We start from the raw sequence: 24,367 nt of genomic DNA, 5'->3' as shown, positions 1-24,367 counted from the left end.
GGCGGGCACAGCATCACATGCAAAGGGGTGGAGCTTCAATTGCAACACTGCACCCACTACTTTGCAGGGTTTTAATGTACCCCCACGAATGCCCAGGGAAGAACATCAAAGACTTACATCATTTAGAAAAACATCATAGTACAAAATATCCATAAAACAAGTCAGTGCACCCTGTTCTAGGGAGACAATAAGAAAAATAAGCTTGTTATTTCTTTTTTTAAATGACTTTTTATTGAAGAATTTTTTGCAGAATAAAAAGATTTAAAGGAAAAAGAAAAGGAAGGAATAAAAGAAAAGAAAAGTGGTGAGAAAAGAATAAAGAAATGAAAGAGAAAGGAGAGAAGGAGAAAAAAGAGAAAAAGAAAAGAAAGACATGATATAAAGAAATGACTTCTGATCTTCTTTACAGCAGTTATAAATGCATTCAAATTTTATCCTCTCTCTCTAAGTTTACATCATAACTCCCTTCTTTCCATAATTTCCCTTTTCTAATCATCAAACCCATAAATCACAAGTACATTTTTTTTCCATAAAGGGTTTCCAGTTGCTAACAAATGTAGTTTTCTTTAATTAAACAGATCAATTTTGCCATCTCTGCAAATTCTGTCATCTACACCAACCATTGGAAATACTTTCCATTGTAGGTATTTCTGAGTCTTTCTATCTGTGCGCATATAGTAGTCTCACAGCAGTGATCATATATAAAAATATCTTCCATGGCTCTTTTCTTTTCTAATTGTCCATCCAGCAAGAAAAACTCTGGTTTCAGTTGAATCTTAGTCTTTTAAATTCTTTGTATTACTGTATATATTTGAACCCAAAATTTTCCAGATTTTTTGCAAGTCCACCAAGCATGATAAAAAGACCCTTCATGTTTTCCACATTTCCAAAATAAATTTGAGGTACCTATATACATTCTATAAAGCTTTTCTGGTGTCATATACCAAAAATGCATCATTTTATAGAAGTTCTCTTTTAAATTGTAACATAATGGAAATTTAAAAATAAGCTTGTTATTTCCATTGTTTGAATTATATTTTTACATGTGGTCTTATGTGAACCATCTTGTAAGCCCTTTTTAGGACCAAAGCAGTATTTGCATACTTTTCTAAAATAACCCAAACACTTAACAATTGCACTGGAAAAGCTTATCTGGGCTGTTACCTACAGCTCAGCAGTGCAGACTTTTGCTTACACATGGAATGTACACCTGCATATTTAGTTTGACGATTCCCAGGTAAATGATTGCAACATGGGGAAATCATTGCAGCAGAGCCCAAGAAATATCTCTCCTTGAGTAAACAGGCAACATTTACTTGGAAGCAGGGAAACTCTCAGCGTTTTACAAGTGTTCTTTGCAAATTCAGGTAGTCCTTGTTTAGCGACCACAATTGGGATCAACAACTCAGTTGTTAAGCAAAGCGGTTGCTAAATGAAACCACCATTGTGTTTATGATCTCACTTCAGCTTTTTTTTTTTTTTACAGACCTATGAAGGTCATAAATGCAAGGATTGGTCACAAAGTTACTTTTTCATCACCGTTGTAACTGCGAATGGGTCACAAAATGAGTCAGTCACTAAGAGAGGACTACCTGCACTGCAAAACCTCCACAATGTTTTGCAAGAACTCTGTTAGAAGTTAGGCCAAATCCAGATGGCCTTCTTTCTTTTTTTCTCATTGTCTTTGCAAGGGTGAAAAGGCTTATTTTTCTGAAAGGGAGCAATTGGAAATAAGAGGGAACCCAGGTGTCCACATTGTTAACAACTGCTGCTCTGAAGCAGCAGCAAAGTCCTGATGTTGTTGGAAAAGGCAGAGAAATTGATTAGGAGCTAGGTTTCTGCCTTGCCTTACAACAGAGTAGAATGAAACGACAGAGATATATGGGGAGACAGAATGCTTCCTTTCTTTGCTCTTCCTAGCAGGATTATAGGATGGTCTGCCATAAATTAAATTAATAATAAAACACAAGGTAAAATCCACAATAGAGCTATAAAACTAAACAATGCAACAGAACATAAACCATTCACAGGCAATGCACAATTCATTAAAATTCATTAAAACGTTTTGGCAGTAAAGAAGATGGGAGTCAAGTGAGCCTTTTTAGAAAGAGCATCTATAGCTGGTGCTCCTGACAAGAAAACTGCATCAGAAGGTCAAGCAGGATGATATGGGAAGAGGCCATTCTTCAAGTATTCAGATCTCAAGCTGTTTAGAAGATTGGCTTTGAAATTTTATTGGCAAGAAATGTGGATTCAGAGATTAGGATAACTAGATATTCTAAAATTTGCCTACATTTAGTGAAGTCTTCTCTCATTATTAGGATAAGCAGGCCAGGGTAGGATTGTCCAGAACTTCTTGGAATGTCCATGGGGCTATACAGTGTTGCTTGATCCCATAGCTATTCTTGGAATTACTGGGAAGAAGATCTTCTTATACAAAGAATAGTATCAAGGTTTTTTAAAGTTAAAAATGAGCAAAGAAACCTGTCAAGCAAATCCCAGTCTGATTTTTTTTCCTCTGTAGGCAAATGTCAGCCAAATTTCATTTGGATGCTATTGCTTCCATTAGAGACCCAGTACAGTAAAATCCCTCCACCTATTCCCAGTAGGATCCATGGTGGAATTTTGATTAACTATAATTTGTTATGGTGGCAAATTGGGAATACGTATCAGTAGGATTTTTTTCCTAATTGTGTAGGACTTCTTTATGTTATATGATTGCATACCCAAAGTAGAAATGGAATATCATCCTTCCTTGCAAGTTTACAATTGAATGAGAAAGATTCATATTTTTTTATTTTATTTTTTTATTTTGTATCCCACCTTTAAAAGGGATGCAGTGGCGCTGCGGGTTAAACCACTGAGCTGCTGAGCTTGCCAATCAGAAGGTTGGCTTTTCGAATCCGCGTGACGGGGTGAGCTCCCGTTGCTTGTCCCAGCTCCTGCCAACCTAGCAGTTCGACAACATGCAAATATGAGTAGATTAATAGGTACCACTTTGGCGGGCAGGTAACGGCGTTCCGTTCAGTCATGCCGGCCACATGACCATGGAAGTGTCTACGGACAAACGCCGGCTCTTCGGCTTTGAAAAGGAGATGAACACCACCCCCTAGAGTCGGACACGACTGGACTTAATGTCAAGGGAAACCTTTACCTTTACCTTTATCCCACCTTTATTATTTTTTATAAATAACTCAAGGCAGCGAACATACCAAATACTCCTTCCTCCTCCTATTTTCCCCACAACAACAACCCTGTGAGGTAAGTTGGGCTGAGAGAGAGTGACTGGCCCAAGGTCACCCAGCCGGCTTTCATGCCTAAGGCGGGACTAGCACTCTCCTACTACCCCTGATTGGCTCTTGGGCTGAGAGGGAGGGACTGGCCAAGGCAACCCAGCCAGCTTTCATGCCTAAAGCGGGACTAGAACTCACATTCTGCTGGTTTCTAGCCCATTGCTTTAACCACAAACATGCACACTGAATACACAATAGTATGGGTTTATACCATAGAAAACGCAGTTTCCTCCACCTTCTTTCTTTTTATAATGATCATCTGACCATATAATATTCCATAGTCTCCTGACCATTGCAGGTAAGAAAATAAGGTTGTCTCTGAAAAGATGGAGATGGGATCATGTTAATTTACGAAGAGAAAAAAGGATCATTGGCCACTATTAAAGTAGTGTGATCTTCCATCTCTTCAAAAATTCAATTTATCTCCATTATGATCAGGGGGTAAATTCAAAATACAGTAGAATAATTGCTTGGCATAACACTACTTCATCTTACTAGACCGGAACTCAAGTATTTGCTATAACATCACTCTAAGCCTGAAAATTATTTTAGCTTAATATGTTGTACGGTATATATATGACCTAACATATTGTGTGAATCCAGCCTTTATCTCATTTAGTAAACCATGCTTAAGCAAACATTGTCTTAGCATGTTGTGTGAAGTCAGCCTGCATATCAAAATGCAGCATTTTCCAAAGATATATTTCTGGGAGAAAAAAGGCAATGGAATAAATATTTAATTTGTTTGTTTATTAAACTGCCCATCTACCAGAAGGAACTCTAGGCAGCAAATAAGAATAAAAAGCACAATATAATTAGAACAAAAACCATTTAAAGCAAAGAAGGGGTGTGTGTGGGTCGGTGGGTGGGTGAAACAGAGCAAGTGATAGAAAAAGAGGTTCTTTTGTTAATTCTTCCCTTTCAATCTCTCAGAAATAGCACAAAAATGGTTCTTCGGTTTCTTTTCCCCCCCTCTCTCATTACTCATCCATTAAGGAGATTTCAGACCCCAGAACTGCTGTTAGACTGGAACACAAGCATTGTGAAAATGATTGAAGAGTAAAGTAGAGTTGATTGCTCTCATCAAAAATCCCTTTTGTATATCTCTGTTTTAGTTAAGACATGAGCTTAGCAGTTACCTGACATGCTTAGAGTCTTTGAAATACATCATCTAACTTCCCTGAGGAAGTGTGTCTTCCTGGGGTCGTAAACACACAGTATTGATTTTGAAATCATTCCGTGAGGCAAAACGTGCTATTCTTGCTATTGAAACACAAATCTAGTACAAGTTAAAATATGTAGAATGCCTATCCCAGGCTTCCAAGTTAAGCTAACAGGCACAATATTCCAGCAGTTAAGTCACTAATACCTGTCTACCTTAAGAGTCACAAAGTAGTTGTTGAACGATCTTTTCTTAAACTTGTAGAAAAATGCAAGTAAGAAAAAGGGAGTTGTCCATGGTAGACAGCTGAAGTCATGGGCATTTAGGGGTCGGCATGATGGCAACTGACAAAGCATGCATTGCAATGCAGGTAGTCCTTGTTTAACAACCACAATTGGGACTGGAATTTTGGTTGCTAAGTGAAGCTGTCATTAAGTGAATCACTATGGGTGTTAAGCAAACCATGTTTTCATTAAGCAAATCACATTTTTATTAAGCAAATCACATGGTTCCCCATTGATTCTGCTTGCCAGAAGTTGGCTGGAAAGGTCAAAAATGGTGATCGTGTAACCACAGTTTATATTGCCTTATATTAGCTACTTCCTTGTAGCCCTGCCCTTTCAGAACAAAACCTCCTGCACTAGATAAGAGCCATGTCTGAACTCAAGATCCTTATGCCCAATTTTCTGTTGCAACAAATCTCACTTCTGAAATCTTTCTCCAATATGGATCTCTCTTGTACGCTAGCCTGAGATACTGCTTTTTAGTTTGTCCTTAGTCCATTTTCAATAAAGTGTATTCTCCTCTCCATTTCCATTTAGGTCTGGGATTCAGCATTGCTGGAGGCATAGGAAATCAGCACATCCCTGGAGACAACAGCATCTATGTCACAAAAATTATTGATGGAGGAGCAGCCCAGAAGGATGGAAGGTTGCAAGTAGGAGACCGGCTTCTTATGGTGAGAATTTGCAGCCAACCCTTGGTTTTTTGTGGATTGTGTGATGAAATATAACACAATACATACAGGTTCTTGTAGTTCCCTGTGCCTCTTTTTACCTTCTCATTTCCCATTCTTCATTATCTAGTGGATGGCATTTTGTGGTTAATAAGGTGTATGAGAGGACCAGCCATGGACTGCTTTACAGATATTGGTTCTCTGATAGGAATATTCTTCTGTAGCCTCATTTATAAGCCTCCTTAAAAAAAATGTCTTGATCAGTTCTAATCCTGTTTTGTGTGTGTCTACATGAGACCTATTGAACCAAATAGTGCCATGGCACCCAGGTTTTCCAAATGCCAAGCAAATGTAAAACAAACAAACACTTGTTTCCCTTCCCCCATCTATGATGTTCTGTCAGCACCAGATGCAACTTGGTCAGTTTGAGGGATACGACACAGACATGTAAATGAAACAATTGGCTGGCTTCCTTAAGGCCGTTTTTATCTATCTATCTATCTATCTATCTATCTATCTATCTATCTATGAAATTTGTCACCGCACATCTCCTCAACACAGAATAAATATACAATAAAAACTCAAATAAATACACGATAAAATTCTAATAAAATCCCATTAAAACCAAAACAATTTCTTAACTACCCCAGCTCATAAAATCCAGATGGCTATGATCTCTTCAACCATCATGTAGGAGGGGCACTTCAAGGCACCAGCCAACCCCAAGTATGTCGATTCTCCTCCCTGCCCCAAGCCCAGGGGCAGAGCCAGGTCTTCAACTTCCACCAGAAGGCCAGGAGCGATGGGGCTTGGCTCACCTCCGTGGGCAAGATGTTCCAGAGGGCGGGTGCTGCTGCAGAGAAGGCCCGCCTCCTGGACCCCACCAGATGGAATTCCCTTATCAACGGGGTCTGTAGCCTGTTCTCTCTGCATGATCAGGTGGGGCAGGCCGATGTAATGGGGAAGAGGCGGTCCCTCAGGTAACCCGGTCCCATGCCATGTAGGGCTTTAAAGGTGATAACCAACACCTTGAATTGGACCTGGAAGCAAACTGGTATCCAATGCAGCTCACGTAGCAAAGGTGTTATGTGCGCCCTTCTAGGGGCACCAAAAATAGCCTGCGCGGCTGCATTCTGGACCAGCTGAAGTTTATGAATTCTCTTCAAGGGTAGCCCCATGTAGAGCGCATTGCAGTAGTCTATATGGGAGATAACAAGGGCATGAGTGACCGTCCGAAGGGCTTCCCGATCCAGGAAAGGGCACAAATGGTGCACAACATGAAGCTGTGCAAAGGCCCTTCCGGCCACGGCTGCCACCTGCTCTTCCAGCAGGAGCCGTGAGTCCATGAGGACCCCCAGATTATGCACTGGGTCTGTCTGGGGCAGTGCAACCCCATCCAGAACTAAAGGTGACAACGTCCCGGATACGGAGGAACCCTTAACCCACAGCCACTCCGTCTTACCAGGGTTCAGCCGAAGCCTGTTGTTCCCCATCCAGACCCCTACAGCCCCCAGGCACCGAGAGAGGGCAGTCACAGCATCACTTACCTCACCCAGGATGGAGATATACAATTGAGTATCATCGGCATACTGATGATACTTCATCCCATGGTGACGGATGATCTCGCCCAGCGGTTTCATGTAGGTGTTGAATAGGAGAGGAGAGAGGACCGAACCCTGCGGCACCCCACAAAGGAGAGGTTGAGGGTCGGATCTCTCCCCCCCATCACCACCGACTGGGACCGGCCCTGGAGGAAGGAGGTGAACCAGTGCAAAGCTACGCCACCCACCCCCAACTCCCTGAGCCGACCCAAAAGGATACCATGGTCGATGGTATCGAAAGCTGCTGAGAGGTCAAGAAGAGCGAGGATGGATGCACTACAGCCCTCCCCCTCCCGCCAGAGATCATCCATAAGTGTGACCAATTCTGTTTCTGTCCCATATCCAGGCCTGAAACCTGACTGAAAGGAGTCTAGATAATCTGTTTCCTCCAGAATCCTCTAGAGTTGTAACGCCACCACTTTCTCAACCACTTTCCCCAAAAAGGGGAGGTGGGAGACTGGACGAAAATTATCCCGTACAGTAGGGTCCAACGATGGTTTCTTGAGGAGGGGTTGTACCAGCACCTTCTTAAAGGCAGCTGGAAACACCCCCTCCCTCAAGGATGTATTAACCATTGCCTGGACCCAACCACATGTCACCTCCCGAGCTGCTTTCACCAGCCAGGAGGGACATGGATCTAATTGGCAAGTGGTGGCATTTACTTTTTTGGGCTTTCTACAAAAGAAAAAGAAATAGCTGCTTCTATTTGCAAGCTCTGCAAATCCAAACAGCTTTCAAAAGTCCATGAGCACTAACTGCAGGATCAATTACAGCTTGCCAATTCAGATGTTCCCTAGAAGGAGGCTCATGCATTACACTTCAGCACTCACCAGAAGAAGAAGAAATTACTTTCAAGAGGTTTTGACAATGAAGATGAAACTTTCCTGTGGCAAGAAGTGGGGGAGACCAGCACTTGTCTTCCTCTTAGTTGCAATCTAATCAAGTCCCAGTGATCGACACGCGGCAAAATGAAAGGACAATTTTCCACTTGAACAGGAAAGTGAAATATAATTTGCTCATTTTCTCTAAATTCCTCTTTGCTTGCCTTCTGCTCTTCCTTCCAGCTTGCTTGTTCTAGAGTGCAAAGAAAAATTCTAGGGAGGAAGCCTAAATCATGAAGCCTTTTCTTCTAAATTGACTTTGGAAAGGATCCAAAAAGGCTTCATTTGGTCAACCAGGAATGCATGTAGTAAAATAAACATGAGGGATTACTTATTTATTATATTCTTTTTCTCCTTCTTTTTGTGTAGCTGAGGGCAGCAAAGTTGGGTACTTCTAGCTGGATTAGCAAAGAACTGGAGTTATAATAACTAATTTATTATACTAATTTGTACTAATTTATTTATTGTTTTTATTTCAACACAAAAAGAGTTGCATGAGAGACTCTTTAGGGAAATTCAAACCTTTTTATATGCTGGGGATTTTCATAAATGTTCGAAGTTTCTTGGTATGTGTGTGTATATATATATATATATAGAAAGAGGTAAAGGTAAAGGTAAAGGTTTCCCTTGACGTAAAGTCCAGTCGTGTCCGACTCTAGGGGGCGGTGCTCATCTCCGTTTCTAAGCCTTGGAGCCGGCGTTGTCCCTAAGGACCCGTCCGTGGTCATGTGGCCGGCATGACTCACGGAACGCCGTTACCTTCCCGCCGAAGCGGTACCAATTAATCTACTCACATTTGCATGTTTTCGAACTGCTTGGTGTGCAGGAGCTGGGACGAGCAACGGGAGCTCACCCCGCCGCGCGGTTTCGAACCGCCGACCTTCCGATCGGCAGCTCAGCGGTTTAACCCGCAGCGCCACCGCGTCCCTATATAGAAAGAGAGAGAACTTTTTTTTTACAAAACCATATTATCAAGATCCTGAATGTGTGCCTTTGCTTAGGAAAGAAAGGGGGGAAATTAATAGCGCTGTGCCAGCTTGTTGCATCTCCAATACAGGTAGTCCTTGCTTAACGGCCATTTGTTTAATGATAGTTTGGAGATATGACAGAGCTAAAAAAAGTTACTTACAACCCATCCTCAAAGTTACAGCTGTTGCACAACCCCCACAGTCATGTGATCACAATTTGGGCACTTGGCAACTGGCTCACATTTACATCCATTTGCAGTCACATGATCATGATTTGCAACCTTCCCAGCTGGCTTCCGACAAGCCAAATCAATAGGAGATCATTGATTCAATTAATGAGCACCACAATTCGCTTAACAACCGCAGTAAAAATGGTGGTAAAATCAGGTTCAGTCATGTGATGCCTCGTTTAATGATTGCATCGCTTAGTGACTGAAATTCTGGACCCAGTTGCAGTCGTTAAGCAAGGACTACCTGTATATTGACATGTACAATTTTTTAAAATTTTTCTTAAACATTAAGATATTTAAAGAAACCTAAAAAAAGAGAACAAGAAGAAGGAATAAAAAGTAAAATACAAATGAATAAACTGGGGATTTTAAAATGACATGGAGGTCTTAATTTTCAGCTATAACATTAATTAGTTGTAAATAATAGAATGTATTATATCACCCTAACAGACTAAAACTCACTATTAAACTTGGAATTAAGAATGAATATTGAGAACTGTGTCAAAACAGTACATATAGATCACAGTTCAGTTCATCAGATGCATAGAGGATGTGCTGGGAGGCGAATTTTTCACTCTGTACAGATAGATCTGCTGCTTTCCATTTTAATTCTTAAAGTTGGAAGTTAGTCTTTTGCAGCAACAGTAACAAGAAGCCTCATAACACCTGAAAAACTAACAATTGATTATCATGGCTGCCCCCTTGGAAACTTTACTAGAAAGAAGCCAATTATCAATGGTTATTCTTGGTGTAACCATAATGTCCATCCTTAGATATTAACATCCTTCACCCCTGGAAAGTTGTGGAGGACTGCATATCTAGCATGACTGATCAAAGTTGGCATGTAATTGATTTTCCTGCTACAAGCACCACCATAGATTCTAATGTGATGTAGAACAAATCTATTGCAATGCCATTTGAAATTTCCCAGAATATCCCAGAGTGCTCAGCACTGTACTGTGAGCATGTTAAAATGGCAGCCCCCGGGGCCCTGGAATATTTTGATTGATTGATTGACTGATTATGTACCATCAAGTCAGTGTTGACTCTTAGCAACCACAGAGATAGGAGAATCGGCCCCCAAACTGTCCTTCAGGTCATCCAGCATTGCACCCATCCCTGCTGTAACTGAGTCCATCCACCTTGGTGCTGGTCATCCTCTTCCTTCCTTTCCTTCCACCTTTCCCAGCATTGTAGACTTCTCCTGAGGGCTGGTCTTTGTATAATGTATCAGAGCCAGTTTGGTCTAGTGGTTAAGGCAACCAGCTAGAATCTAGGAGACTGTGAGTTCTAGTCCCGCCTCAGGCATGAAAGCTGGCTGGATGACTTTGGGCCAGTCACTCTCTCTCAGCCCAACCCACCTCACAGGGTTGTTGTTGTGGGGAAAATAGGGGGAGGAAGGAGCATTAGGTATGTTCACCGCCTTGAGTTGTTTATAAAAATAATAAAGGGGGGATAAAAATAAAATGAATAAATAATAAATAAATAAATTGAGCCTCAGGGATATTTTAGGAAAGGTAAAATCAGTATTGAAGGAAGCCAGGAGGCTGTTAACATGGGAAGGGGGTCCACTCCTCCAAGCCTGGAACTAGCCTGGTTTAATCATGCCACCAATATCCATTTTTTGTCTTGTATTTCCTGGGTTTTAAACAGCCTTCTTTACCCCTAGAATTTATTTTCCCTGATTCGTTGCCCTCTAGATAAATTGGACTATTAAAGTTCAAATCTCCTTCAAATCAAACCTGAGTCCATGTGGTTTTCTTGGTGAGAATTGGAAAGGGCTTTCCACTGTCTTCTTCCAGGATTACATTTTGTTTTTGTTTTTTACTTCCCAGCCCAGCTCCCAGCTCTGGGATTTTCTGATAGTTATCCATTTACTAACCAGATCCAGTCCTGCTTAGCTGTTCCAGTCCAAATCTCTTAACCCTTACCAGCCATCTGGAAGACTGCATTTCAATGATAAATCTTATTTGTAGCAACAGAATTAGCATAATTTACTTTATTCCTTGAGTAAACCGTTGTTCTTTTCTTTTTATTAGCATGTGAACAAATTTTTGCTTGGTTTCCCTATCAGACCAGCTTAATGCACCGTTCTCTTTGCTCCCATTTAGGTAAATAATTACAGTTTAGAAGAAGTAACACATGAAGAAGCAGTAGCAATATTGAAGAATACATCTGACGTAGTTTATTTAAAAGTGGGGAAGCCGACCACCATCTATATGACCGACCCCTATGGCCCTCCAGATATTACTCATCGTAAGTCACGATATGCGGGCTGTTCTTGGATGTTGTTGTCCAATTCTAAGGGTTTGTGTGACATTTTAAGGATAAAGATCCAAATAGAGATTCAGAATAAATGATCCAGGATCAAATTTCCTGAAGCATATTGAGTGAGGAATGTATGGGGAGAGGGGAGATAGGAAGCTATTTGATTGAAACCATAATTCTTCGGGACGGAGGGAGGTTAATCTAGCCAAGGTCCAGCACCACTCAGATTGTGCCAAAAATCAGAATAGTCACAATAATAGTTGGGGAAACAGTGCCTATAAGGATTTGTTATATATTTATAACCAGAGTAATGGCATTGCCTTCCCTTCTGGCACTGGGACTTCCCAAGAGATACTTTTAATTCAGTTTTGTAAAAAAATATTTATAAAAGCAATTGGTGTATTAGTAAATAGCTAGGCAGCTAGTAACCTGGGCCTTCAAGGCAGACAGGGAAGCCAACAAAATCCTAGTCATTGTTTCAACCAGCAAAATCCTAGAAGGCTAATAAAGAGAAATTCCCTTCTGCTGTGTGGGTTAGCAAATAAAAGTGAAAGGGGTTAGTTTTTCTTGGTTTCCATGCTGGTTACAGAAGGCCAGCTTTTTCTTCCTCTATAGCAAGTGTGAAAACCAGATGAACTGCTATGGGAGATCATTCTGCCTTTCCCTCTTTCAGGAACATGTGCCAAGCCTATCAATAATGACTTTGAAAACAGCAGTGGGTAGAATCATTTGGCTACACTCACGTGATATGAGCTTGCTTTTGCCCCACATAGTCAGCATGGTTAGTGTTAATCTTGACAATTTAGCTTACAATTCAGTGTATAGCGTGAACCTGTAAAATTATTCAGTAGCCAAGTGAAGTGTGATCAGCAAATAAGAGGGGAGAACTGCTGTGGTGATGGCTAGATGAACACATTAGCTAAGAAGAAGAAAAAATCATTTTATTTCAGTGAAAATGAAAGATTCATTTTTAACCATTGGAATGACAAAGTACGATGTGGACCACAGACTGGCATTTTCCAAAGGGGGCCAAGAACCCAGAAAAGTTGAAAAAAGGTGGCCCAGGGGATATACATGACTTACCAACATCTCTTTTATGGTCCTAGAGGCCCCTCAGAGTGGGTGGAGCCAAACATTTGAGCCCTGTTTAAAGGTTTGAAGAGTGGACAGGTAGTCCTCGCTTAACAACCATTTGTTTAGTGATGGTTCGGACTTATGACAGTGCTGAAAAAAATGACTTATGACCGGTCCTCACATTTATGACCATTGCAGCATCCCTGCAGTCACGTGATCATGGTTTGGGGGCCTGGCAACCGGTTTGCATTGATGACCGTTGCAGTGTCCCATGGTCACATGATTGTCATTTTTTACCTTCCTGCCAGCTTCTGGCAAGCAAAATCAATGGGGAACTATGTGATCCACTTAACGACCATGTGCTTAGCTTAACACCCACAGTAATTTGCTTATTGACCACTGTAGAAAAGGTCATAAAATGGGGTCAGAGTCGCTTAATAACTGCTTCACTTAGCAACCAAAATTATGGTCCCAATTGTGGTTGTTAAGTGAGGTCTACCTGTAAACGGTAAATGGCAGTTGCTTAAGCCCCCAGCATTGAGCCTGTAAACTTCCTAAAATCCTTTCCATGCGTCCATATTTGCAAAACAATAGAGAAGCGCCTTGAATCTGCTGTGATAGGTGAGACTGTTCAGCATTAAATTGAATGGTAAATATATTTGCATTTGTTCTCTAACCTCTAGCTTATTCCCCACCCTTGGAAAACCATATGCTGTCTTCAGTCAACAATGGCACTTTAGAATACAAGACGTCTTTGGCCCCCATCTCACCTGGGAGATATTCGCCTATCCCAAAGCACATGCTAGTGGAGGATGACTATACCAGGTCAGACATTCATCTTTATCGAATGCCTTTGATTGATTACTGGCTTCCAGGAACATGACTTTAATGCTGTGATTAGGGCATCAACAGTGTATAACAGTGTTTCTCAACCTTGGGAATTTTGAGATGTGTAGATTTCAGCTCCCAGAATTCCCCAGCCAGCTATGCTATGCTGGCTGGGGAATTCTGGGAGTTGAAGTCCACGCATCTCAAAATTGCCAAGGTTGAGAATCACTGGTTTCTAAGCATTAGAATGATCATATTATACAGGAACGAGACATCCTGTTGTCATCCATCTAGCTGTCTCTTAAGGTAATAAGGAGGACGTGCGCTTCTTTGAACCTTGGAAGAGGGATTCTGCTCTCAGGAATTGAATGAACGGTTAGAAAAGTGAACCGAACTGGAGAGGGGCTAACATTTGGAATGGCAATAACCAGGAGGAACTCCTTTGCGTCACTCTTTCTCTTGATCATAGATTTTTCCTCATCCTGTCCAAAAGGTCAGACTTTCACTCTGTTCTTCTTCTTTCTCTCTGTCTGATCATCTAGAAACATCACATTTGATCCCCTTTGCTGTTTGTCTGCCCACTGCATTCTGCCTTACATAATAATTGTGATACCTCATTTGTCCCTTGTTACCCTTAACTTAGCAATAGATCATTTGCATTTCTGTTTGCCCTATCCTTACGATTTCCCCTCAGTTTTGGACCTGTGAGGCAGCATTTTCCCTCCCACAATGCTGCTACTGGCAGATCTCACAGATTCTTTGGTCTTCATATGTGACTGCAGTGAACACTCGAGGGTAGATTGGAAAAAGAATTCCCTTTCCTCTGTTGCTGAAGTAGCAGAAAAAATACTTCCCTATTTAGAAAATGAAGTAGAGGTCTGGGTATATTATGCAATCCTTTTTCAGATGCTCTTGGGCCTAACCAGAAATGCAAAATGAAATAGAACTAAATAGAGATGGAAACCCTGATTGTTTTGATTCAACAGACATGGAAACCCTGATTGTTTTGATTTAATCGGCATGTAAATGTCCTGACTAAGCAAGGACCACGCCGAGACGAGGAAGAAGTCTCTAGTGTTTAATTACTGCTATTGTAGACAGAAAATCCTACCAAACTGAAGAAGCGTGGGAAAACCCAGACAGGTAAACCCCAAAACTCAAGGCAGGTCTGTTCTGGGTTTCTTTGAATGACAGCTCAAAGTCTGTAAACTACGCATGCATTTTCCCCCCTGGATAGGGCCCCCCTCCTGCTCACCATCAGTACTCATGACAGGAAATCTTAATTGTTTGGATTTGTAGTAGTGTGTAGACCAGCCTTTCTCAACTTTTTGACCCCAGAGGAACCCTAGAAATATTTCGCAGGCCTCGGGGAACCCCGGCACATTCAGGCTCAAATATAGGCCAGGAGTTACAAAATCATTATATTCGTTTCATGTGTAGGCTGTATATATGCATTAACAGTGTTCTGAAACTAAAAATAAAAAATGAAACTTACCTCTTTAATGTGAAATTCCCCAAATTTGAAATAATTTTTCAAATAAATTGTGATCTCCCAAGGAACTGCTAGTACCCTCCAGGGAACTGCTAGGAAGCCTAGTTGAGAAACCCTGGAGTAGGCTATGCCGCTTCCTCCTCAATTTGTGCATATTCTTTTCCTGTGCACTAATTTTAAGTGACATTAGTATGTTGAGGATACTTTGGGTATTTGACAAGCCCTGGAGATAAAGCAGAATATGTTTATTCCACATAAACTCCACATGGTAGGGCTTAAGGTGCTACAAGAGCCTTTGATATTTCTGCTGAAAATATTAAAATGGCTATCATTTTAAAAGTCTTTCTTTATGGTGGACTTGGGGCACAGTTAAGGCAAGTCTACCCTGCTGCCATTTTCACTTTCCAAACTTTCAGAAGTACTTTAGACAGTGAAATGCTCATAACAAGGAGTGAAAATCCACAGCCTTCTCAAACTGCTGTAGGTTTTCATGCTGCAGCCACACAAATCTCCAGGCAAAACATGGAGGAGAAAAGATAAAAACCAAATCAACCCAGTAATCTGGCAATTTGGAGACTGGCTCCCTGCTCAAGGGAAGGAGGAAACTGCCAAAGTCTTGTTAATTTCATTTCTGCTGGTTTGTCTGTGCTACAATTGGATGGAGGATGCAATTGTTCACATTCATATCCAGATCTGTTGCAAAAGTTTTCAACAGAATTAATAAGTCTGCTTGCATGTTCTTAAAACTGCTGCAGAGAAGTTGTACCTTCTAGACTTTATTTAAAAAGGTAGGCCTCAGGATCTGTAAGAGAAATTCTAAGTAAACTTACCATATTATAGTTCCCTAGGGGAAAAAAATATTTGAGAGATTCTACTGATGGACAGTCAGTGCACAATGACAGGGTGGAATTAGATAAATGCCATTTTTATCCAAAGAATGCTTTTATTTCTTCCAACAAATCTCTCTTGATGTGACTCATTCTAGAATATGTATCACATAAATTTGTATCCATTAACCTGTTAGAGACAAGAAGCTAACTGAGTGAGGTGGATGGGAGAAAATCAAGTGCCAAATGTATTGATACAAATCTGCTTCCCTAGAATGGCATCAGATGCTTGCCTATTATGAAGACAACCCTGTGCTTTAAACACTCAGCAGAAAGCTTCAGCTAATCATGGCTCTTTAATGAGTTTGCCTGTTCTGGTTTAGCAGATGTTTGCAAACAAATGTTTCATATTTAGGATGGAGCTAGATAGCTGGAAGCAAACACAGATCACCTGGGAACCTGGATTATAATTTCTGTGCAACCAAAAGAGTGATCAGAGGAAGCGACAGATGATGAGTGTTTTATTCCTGCATCACTTGCTAAAATATAAATACGCTTTTTCTCTGTTTGAAATGGGTCAGGGGTGCCTTGAGGACATATAGTTGCAGAAAAAGAACAATAGGAAAGAAAAGTTTTAAAATCTCCCACCTGATACTTCTTCCTGGAAAGCTATATACACCCCAGCCATTTCATCACGGAAGTGTCAAGGCTGGCTGTATTATTATGCAGTTCCCTTAAGTGGAAGATGATGGATGGTACATAGAAGCCATTGGGAGAGTTTCTGTTAGCCATTTTCTTCTACTGTAGGGAAGGTGTATAAATCCCACCACAGTCTGCCCCAACTTAGCCTGTTTCCTTCAGGTGAGTCGTGAACATGTTCCAGTTCAACTGCCTGCTGCATTCAGTCAGTGGAATAAGAGGGTTGTTGGCTTTCATCTTAGGTAGCAAAATGGCTTGCATTAATCTGGCATCTTGGAGCAGAAGGATGAGCTGTGAGTGTCCCCATCGCCAGGGTCAGCAGAAATGATGGGAACGTTGACCTTGATGGCACCTAACAATCAGATGTTTTCAGCCACCTGCTTTGTCCTGGCCATTAAGTCATGCTATGGCCCTATAGAAAAAAATGGCAAACATGCCCTTTAAAATGGCCATTTTCACGAATAGTATTCATCTTCCCTCCCTCCTCCTCCTCCCCCCATGTTCCCATCCAGAACAATTTCATTTGTGGCAAATTGGCAGAAACAAATCTACTAGCTAGAGGATGAGCTGAGCATTTCTTCAAGGACCTAGAACAAGTAATGGTTAGTTGCCAGAGAGTGCTGGACAGCCCAGGTTCCTAGACCTGTGTTTGCCCCCCAAGCATCTAGTGCAGTGTTTCTCAACCTTGGCCACTTTAAGATGTGTGGACTTCAACTCCCAGAATTCCTCAGCCAGCCTTGCTTCTGGGAGTTGAAGTCCACACGTCTTAAAGTAGCCAAGGTTGAGAGACACTGATCTCATGGATGTGCTTAACCTGTAAGAAGTGAAAAGCGTCCTCATTTGGGTGCATTTGAGCAAGACACTCCACATTTGAGTGCTGTTGTGGATCTGGCCCTAGTGACTTCTCTCTCTCTTTGCAGATATGACTTCCCTTGGTAGGTGTGTCCCACTGGAGCAGGGATAGCTGCCATCCAATAGGGGAATTTCATGAGTGCAAGAAATCCAATCATTGAATCAAACAAACAAAAAAAACCAACTCTTGTATTCTTTTTTGTTCACTTCTACCTGCTGGAAAGGGAGAAGAATTTATGCCTTCTTTTAGAGTGTCTTTAAAGTGCTCAGACACAAGATTTGTGGGAACCTGCTTAAATGTAGTGCTATTTATTCAGCGCAATTATTTTCCTGTTGCTCAGTTTGCAAAATACAAAACAGAAGGCAGCATGTGCCAGTGGTTAGATTGAAAAGCTAGAAAGTCAGCCTTGGTTGCCTTCATGGCTGTTGATTTTTCTTTCATTCTTTTATTTTTTTTTAAAGGCTCATCTTAAACCTTTACTCTTTGCAGCTGTCTTGATGCTATGCCGAATTGTACTGAGAGTTTGATTACTTGTGTAATGAGTTTGTAACCTGTAAATGAAACATGTGAAACAATGTAAAGCTTTGGTGAGAACTCATTGTGCATTGGGGAGAAAAGTGGAATGGTTTGGAACGCCTTTGAGTAAATGCCACTTTCAAAAAAGGATCTGAATATGCAGCAAGTTGGAATGGGCTGTCCATAAATTATGTATTTTGTTTTTCAGATCTTCCTAATGCCTTCTGATGTTACAGTCAGATAATATCGCATATCCGTATTTGTATATTTTTACTAAAAAAAAGAAAAGCTGATTTGTTTCCATATAGGCAAATCTAAGCTGGCTTGATTGGCTTGAAGGTCTGTCCAATCCAGCATTTTTGCTGATGACAGAAGCTAATTTTAAAATGTTCAGGTCTGGGTGACATGTGGAGATACCTGAGCTGAAGGCCATAAATTCAATTCTCTGCATTTCCCTTTTTAAAAAGTCATTGCTAAAGGTGCTTTCCTTAGACATAGGAAAGAGCAGAAAATTTTGAGCTGGATGAACAAATACAAAAGGCACATTTCTGAACTGTGGGGTACATGATCTTGGTCCCACCCTTCCTGTTTGCTGCAGTTATGCGTCTCTGTGCATTTAAAAAAAAAAAGGAGAAGAACAGAGGAAAACAGAGAGAAGCATGGTCATTACTGAAGAATCATTACACCATTCTGAATGGTGATGTCATCAAACAATGATATACAGAATTCTGTACATTGGCCAACCATCAAGGCTGTGCTATCATGCTTCAGCTGTTCTTGTTTTAGGAATCTATAGCAGGACGAACAAATCCTGCAGTGTAAACCAAACTATATGCATTTTTTGCAGTTCAGCCCTAATGCACCACTTAGAGCCGATTAGGAGGGGTTGTGGATGGGGTCGTCTATTTATTATTCCCGCAATATTTTGATTGTACTTCTGAACTATTGCTTCTTCACTCATTCTCATGTTGAATGTTAATGATTCATTGCTCAATATTTTGATTGTGTGTTGTAATGCAATTTTTAGGTATCAGCTCAACGCTGGCAAATCACAAGATTGTATGTTTTGTTTTGCTTTTAAATTGCATAATCCTTTTTGGAGGGGTGGGGAGGGAGTCCTAAATGATCAAGGGAGCCAGCCTGAATATATGTAGGGTGCAGAAGCAAAAGGCAGCTAGAATTATCTGGCCACAATGACTGACTCAGTAAAAAGGAGGGACTTTTCTTCAGCTGATGTTATCAAGGATGCCGAAGCTCTCATCACGTGAATCAGGCAGTGAAATAAGCCCTTGGTCCCCACTGTTTACTTGGTATCAGACACCCCTTATTATCCCAACTTCTGTGTTTAGCTTTCCCATCTCAGTCTGGGACTGGGTTGTTTTAGTAGCCCTGTTTGAAGGCAATAAGCACTGATTGCGTTTCCAGACTTCCAGAGGGCCACCAGTTTGCAGACCCAGGCATTGCTCTGTGCAATGGGGAAGGATTTGGGGGCCCAACAGGCTACACCTATACTGAGTTACAACAAAATCATACAATACTGAAACTAAATAGTGTAGTAATATCATCCACCATCCAGGTGGGTATCTGCTAACAGAAGTTTCAGTGAGTGATCCTGTATCTCTTTTGAGTAGATCTTTACCTTTCTCTATGGCAGTGTTTCTCAACCTTGGCAAATTTAAGATGTGTGGACTGTGGAATGCTGGCTGTGGAATTCTGGGAGTTGAAGTCCACACATCTTAAACTTGCCAGGATTGAGAAAACCCTGCTGTACGAAACTGTTGAGATAACTAGAGGCATGCAATATTCCTATCCAAACTGGGAAAGTTACTTTGAGCCCAGTGAGGGTGCTCCATATTTTCCTGGTCTTTTATAGAAGCTGAGTATTTCCAGGAAAAGCATGAGCTTTCCTAGGGTTGTGTAGCTACTGTGAGACACCAGAAAAAGCTGCAGTGTCTTTACAGTTAGTGACACTAACAGATACAGCAGGGACACCCACACTGGTCCTGAACTACTTTCCTTCTTCATATCCAAATACTTGCACATCCCTTCCACTTCATTCACTGGGTCCATAGTAGGCCAGGCTTCATTTTATAAGCAGAACCAAAGCTGTTAACAGACAGAGACTTAAGGTCCAAAAGAACAAATAAAATTTATAAAGGAAAACACATGTTCCAATAGGAAGTTTGTATGGTGGATGGAAGGAGAAGAAAGCAAAAATAGCTCTATTCTTCCTGTGGGAATCAAGACAAAGACTCAGGGCCACAACTGGGGGGGGGGGGCAACCGGGACATGTGCCCCAGGTGCCATGCTGGGGGGGGGGCGCTAAAATGGGTGCAGAATCCATGTTTGCCCTGGGTGACACAGCCTAGTTGCAGGCCTGCAAAGACTAGCCATCTTCCAATCAGGAGAAAGCAAAAAGAGGGAGTTCCTTGTTTGTTATCTCCACCCTAGCACCCTTAGCGGTCAGAAGGATAAAAAATGTAGGGTCCATACTTCTGGAACCAAAAGACATGATGGTACTCATAGTTCTGCTTTTACTTCATCTTCACAATAACCTGAAGCCCTTGAGGAAAAAAATTACTAATCCATATACATCCAATGAGTAATATTTGAGTTGGGATCTTCTAGATAAGACACAATATTAGTTTTCCCCAGCTTGGCAATACTTTAGAGCAGCCTTTCTCAACCTTTTGACCCTGGAAGACCCCTTGAAATATTGTTCAGGTGTCAGGGAACCCCTGCACATTCAGGCTCAAATATAGGCCAGACATTACAAAATTGTCATATTCGTTTCATGGGTAGGTCTGTATTTATTTATTAACTGTGTCCTTAAATTAAAAATAAGGAATTAAACTTAACTCTTTAGTGTGAAGTTGCCCGAATTTGAAATAATTTTTTTTAATAAATCATGATCTCCCAGGGAACCCCTAGTGACCTCCTGTGGAACCCAAGGGTACCACAGAACCCTGGTTGAGAAACCTTGCTTTAGAGCCAGCTCCAACTTGCTTTGATGACTGCTGTGGTCAGAAAGATTTTCCAATCATTTCAATGGAAATTCCAAGAATTCAAAATATTTGCATATTGTCTAGGATGAACTTTCTTTTAATAACCTAAATCCTATTGCTATACCTTCTTCCAAACTCCTTTTTGTGTGGTTTTGAAGAATATGTTTCATTCAAAACTGCACTGTATGCAACATGGTATTGTGTTGGAAACTAGAACATACCGTAGTTCTGCAGGTAGCCCTCCTTAGATCTGTTGTCTCTTCTACTGTGATTATATTATTGCCATAGTTTTATTTTAATTAAAGCAAATAATGATTCCAAATGAGATGATGCATGAATAGAAATCAGGAAGTAGCAAGAAATGTACTATGAATTGTCACCTGGTTTATCAGCCATCAACAGCCTGGAGATATGTTTTGATTTTAATTATTCTTCCATAAAAGCCATAGTCTAATCATGGTGCAACTGGAGCTGAGGGAAAAAGACACTAATTTTATTGAGAAAACTGGGAATCACTGTTCTGTAAAATGAATTTGATTATAGTTAGAATGAGACCTGGATTGTTCCTTGCTAATTCAAATGTTTGCCTTTTTTTGTCTTTAACTGAGATTGGAAGACGTAACAGGGGTAATGGATGAGGTACCCAAAGATTACATATGATGTCCCTATCCAGTTTTTGCAAATAAATTGCTGCAATGAATAGTGAATTCCCTTTTTTCCCCTCTCCTTTCTTTCACCTGGATAGAAAGGAAAGGTCCAGGCTTGTTCACAGTTAATGTCTGAGGTAGCAAAGTGTGGCTTAAACAGGATTTAAAAGCCTAGCTTCTCAGGAGCACTTAAGCATTTTGCTAAATTCACACATCCTTAGTTATGAATTGCTTTATTGAATAAGCCACAATTGGATGGGTTCACATGTTGTGCTAAATCATATGCTTAAGTTTACTAACCATCCAAAAAGCTAAACCAAATAGCCACATTATAGCTTAGCATGATGTGTGGAACCAGTCATTGTTTCTGAGACTGAATATTGTAGAGAACATTGTGGAGAAGCAATATTTTTAACAAATTTGGAAACCATGTTCTGCAGAAAGAGGGGTGCTTTTGAGTTTGTAGCCCATTGTTGTTACAACAGATTATAGTTTAGGGCTAAGAACTTTGTTTCTGAACTTTGATAATAGGAATATAAAAACAACATTCTAGAGGCCAAGTTCAACTTCCAATCTTTCCCAGCCTGAATGCCCTCCAGATGTGTGGACTTCAGTTCCCAGAATTCCAACTAACTTTGCCATTTCTGAGAAGTCTGTAAGCTGAACTTACATATCCAAAAGGCACTGAGACTTAAGAAGTCTGCCCTATTAGGTTGTTTTGAAGGTTTAAACCTGAGGGTTCTCAGAAGCCTTGTGGAATTATTCAAAGTAATAGCCAGTAATAATGGAAACTTCCTGTTGTGAGATGAGCAGCCATATAACAAACAAACACATAAATAAATCTGTTAATGATCTCCAGGCCATTAACATCTACAGGAAAATAGATTTTATCTGGGACTTATACTCCATTCATGCAGGGCTTCAGTGAATGACAGAAGATGTGGACCATGTTAGATTGAATGTTCATTCTGAGGTGTGCCCATACATTGCTGATAATGAACATGAGGGCTGGGATGGGCTTGAAGGACCTCCGTAGCAACCATAGAAAAGGATCTCTGAAGAATCAGATCTACAGTCTTAGCAGGTTAAGGATGCATTCCGTGACCAAGCTATGGCTCAGTGTTGAAGATTCTTAAAAAAAAAAACTCTAGAAGCAATATATTTTCCCATGGGATACATCCCTGATTATATAATTCCTTCCAACTCGGATATGGTGATGTTATGGCAAGGTAAAGAGCAAATGAAAACATGAAAAGTATCCTCAAGTGGAAAACCCTGGGAATTGTTTCTTTACCAAGAGCAGCCAGCTGCTTGCTTGTTTTGCATAAACTGTATAATATGACTGGATGCTTTGCTTCCCCAAAGGAGCCCCAGTGCAAAGGTTGAATCCTGTGTAATGTCAGATCTTTGGAGTGAATATTGATTAGTTGAGGTCATTGAGCCATAGTGTCTTGCAAATGCTGGATGGGGTTTTGAGGCAGCAAAAAAATAATCAAATAAAATAGGTGGGAAGAGAAAAAGGCAAATGCAGATTTCAGCCATGAAGAATGAGAATTTCAGAACTAGTGCATCGGTAGGTTGTTTGAGTAAAAGCTTCCCTGGTTTAGTTTCTCAGTGGTAAAGCCACAATCAGAACTACTTTTTTTCTGTACCGCATTTGTTTCCTTAATGCTTTCCTTTTATTCTCTGTACAATGATCTGAGCATGATGATATCCTGAAGATTTATTATTATTGTTGTTGTTATCGTTGTCATTATTTAGAACTACTATATGTGGACTGCAATTAGATGGCAGCAATGAGATGGAGAAATCTTTAACTCTGTCCTGCTGCCCTCTGGTGGTCATTTAGTTTTTTGCAGCCCAGGCATGGTAGCATTATTATTAATATTATATTTATTGTTACTACTGCTAATATTATTACTCCACATTTCCATCACAAGGACCTTAAGGCAGCTTACAGTGGAGAACCTGGAGCAGAATCTACCCAAACCATCACAAAGCCAGTTAAAGTAATGGTAATTAGTATTCTGGATGGTCTAAATGAGGACTGAAGAATATATGAGCACTTCAGATGTTGACAAACTATCTAGAATCTACCAAATTGACAAACTATCTAGAATCTACCAAAACCATCACAAAGCCAGTTAAAGTAATGGTAATTAGTATCCTGGATTGGTCTAAATGAGGACTGAAGAATATATGAGCACTTCAGATGTTGACAAACTATCTAGATTGGTTGTGAATATATAAATGGCTATTTTCTCTGATATTTGTTAGCAGCAATTTAATATACACTGTTCCAGGTTGCCTCCTCTACTGAAATATAGTCTGGGCTCACACATTATTCTAACCTATAACACAGATTATTTGGATTGGATTTTTCACATGGGTGAACCTGGCCTTTATAATCCTGGTTTTTGGCTTGAACCATTCCACTGTGGTCTATTCAACAAATCATGGTTAAAGCAAGCCATGGCCTAATTCAAGGCTGTATAGATAGCTTATCCACAACAGACAGAGTTTTCTACTCTTGTACCAAAAATTCCAGACTTTAACTCGTCCTTCCAGCATGAATCAGTTGGATGCTCCAATTTAATCTCTTGGTTTGTTGCCCTGAGTTTCATTAGTTATTAGTTAAAACTTTTATCACTACCCAAGCAGATGTTTGAGGGAACACTGCCTCAAACTTAAACCTACCCAGATGCTTAAACATTTTATTTAGACTTTCTCTGGGTACTTTCAGTAAGTGGTCACCACCACCAAGACTTCTCTGTGGTGCTTGCCAAATTATCCCAATTGTGGGGGAGATATTTTGCCCAACATCTTTCTTTCATTAACAGTATGAGATCCCTTGATCAGATGAAGGACTAGTGTATTCCAGCAATGTATTTTTTTGCAATGGGCAAACCACATTCTTTTGGGAATCCACAAGAAGGGTATTAACCTCCCGTTAATATTGCCTACCGTTTGGTAATTCAGAGGCAAACCCTTTCCTTACCTGTCAGATGCATTAATTGCTTTTGGACCTTCTTTCAATTTGATCCTGTTCTGCATCAGAGACGGTTTTA

The 24,367-nt window shown here is 40.7% G+C and overlaps 1 protein-coding gene across 1 annotated transcript in view; it reads left to right on the top strand.

Annotated features, from left to right (window-relative positions):
* The window catches only part of DLG2 (discs large MAGUK scaffold protein 2), an 803,998-nt gene that overhangs the window by 578,175 nt on the left and 201,456 nt on the right, over positions 1-24,367 (top strand). Inside the window, exons 8-10 of the mRNA XM_063304740.1 lie at positions 5,277-5,413; positions 11,202-11,346; positions 13,116-13,257. Of these exons, the coding sequence (XP_063160810.1) occupies positions 5,277-5,413; positions 11,202-11,346; positions 13,116-13,257 (424 nt within the window). The remainder of the gene's footprint in view (positions 1-5,276; positions 5,414-11,201; positions 11,347-13,115; positions 13,258-24,367) is intronic.

Source organism: Candoia aspera, chromosome 5, assembly GCF_035149785.1.
Source record: "Candoia aspera isolate rCanAsp1 chromosome 5, rCanAsp1.hap2, whole genome shotgun sequence".
NCBI classification, from domain to species: domain Eukaryota; kingdom Metazoa; phylum Chordata; class Lepidosauria; order Squamata; family Boidae; genus Candoia; species Candoia aspera.
This window is presented reverse-complemented; position numbering and strand designations above follow the sequence as displayed.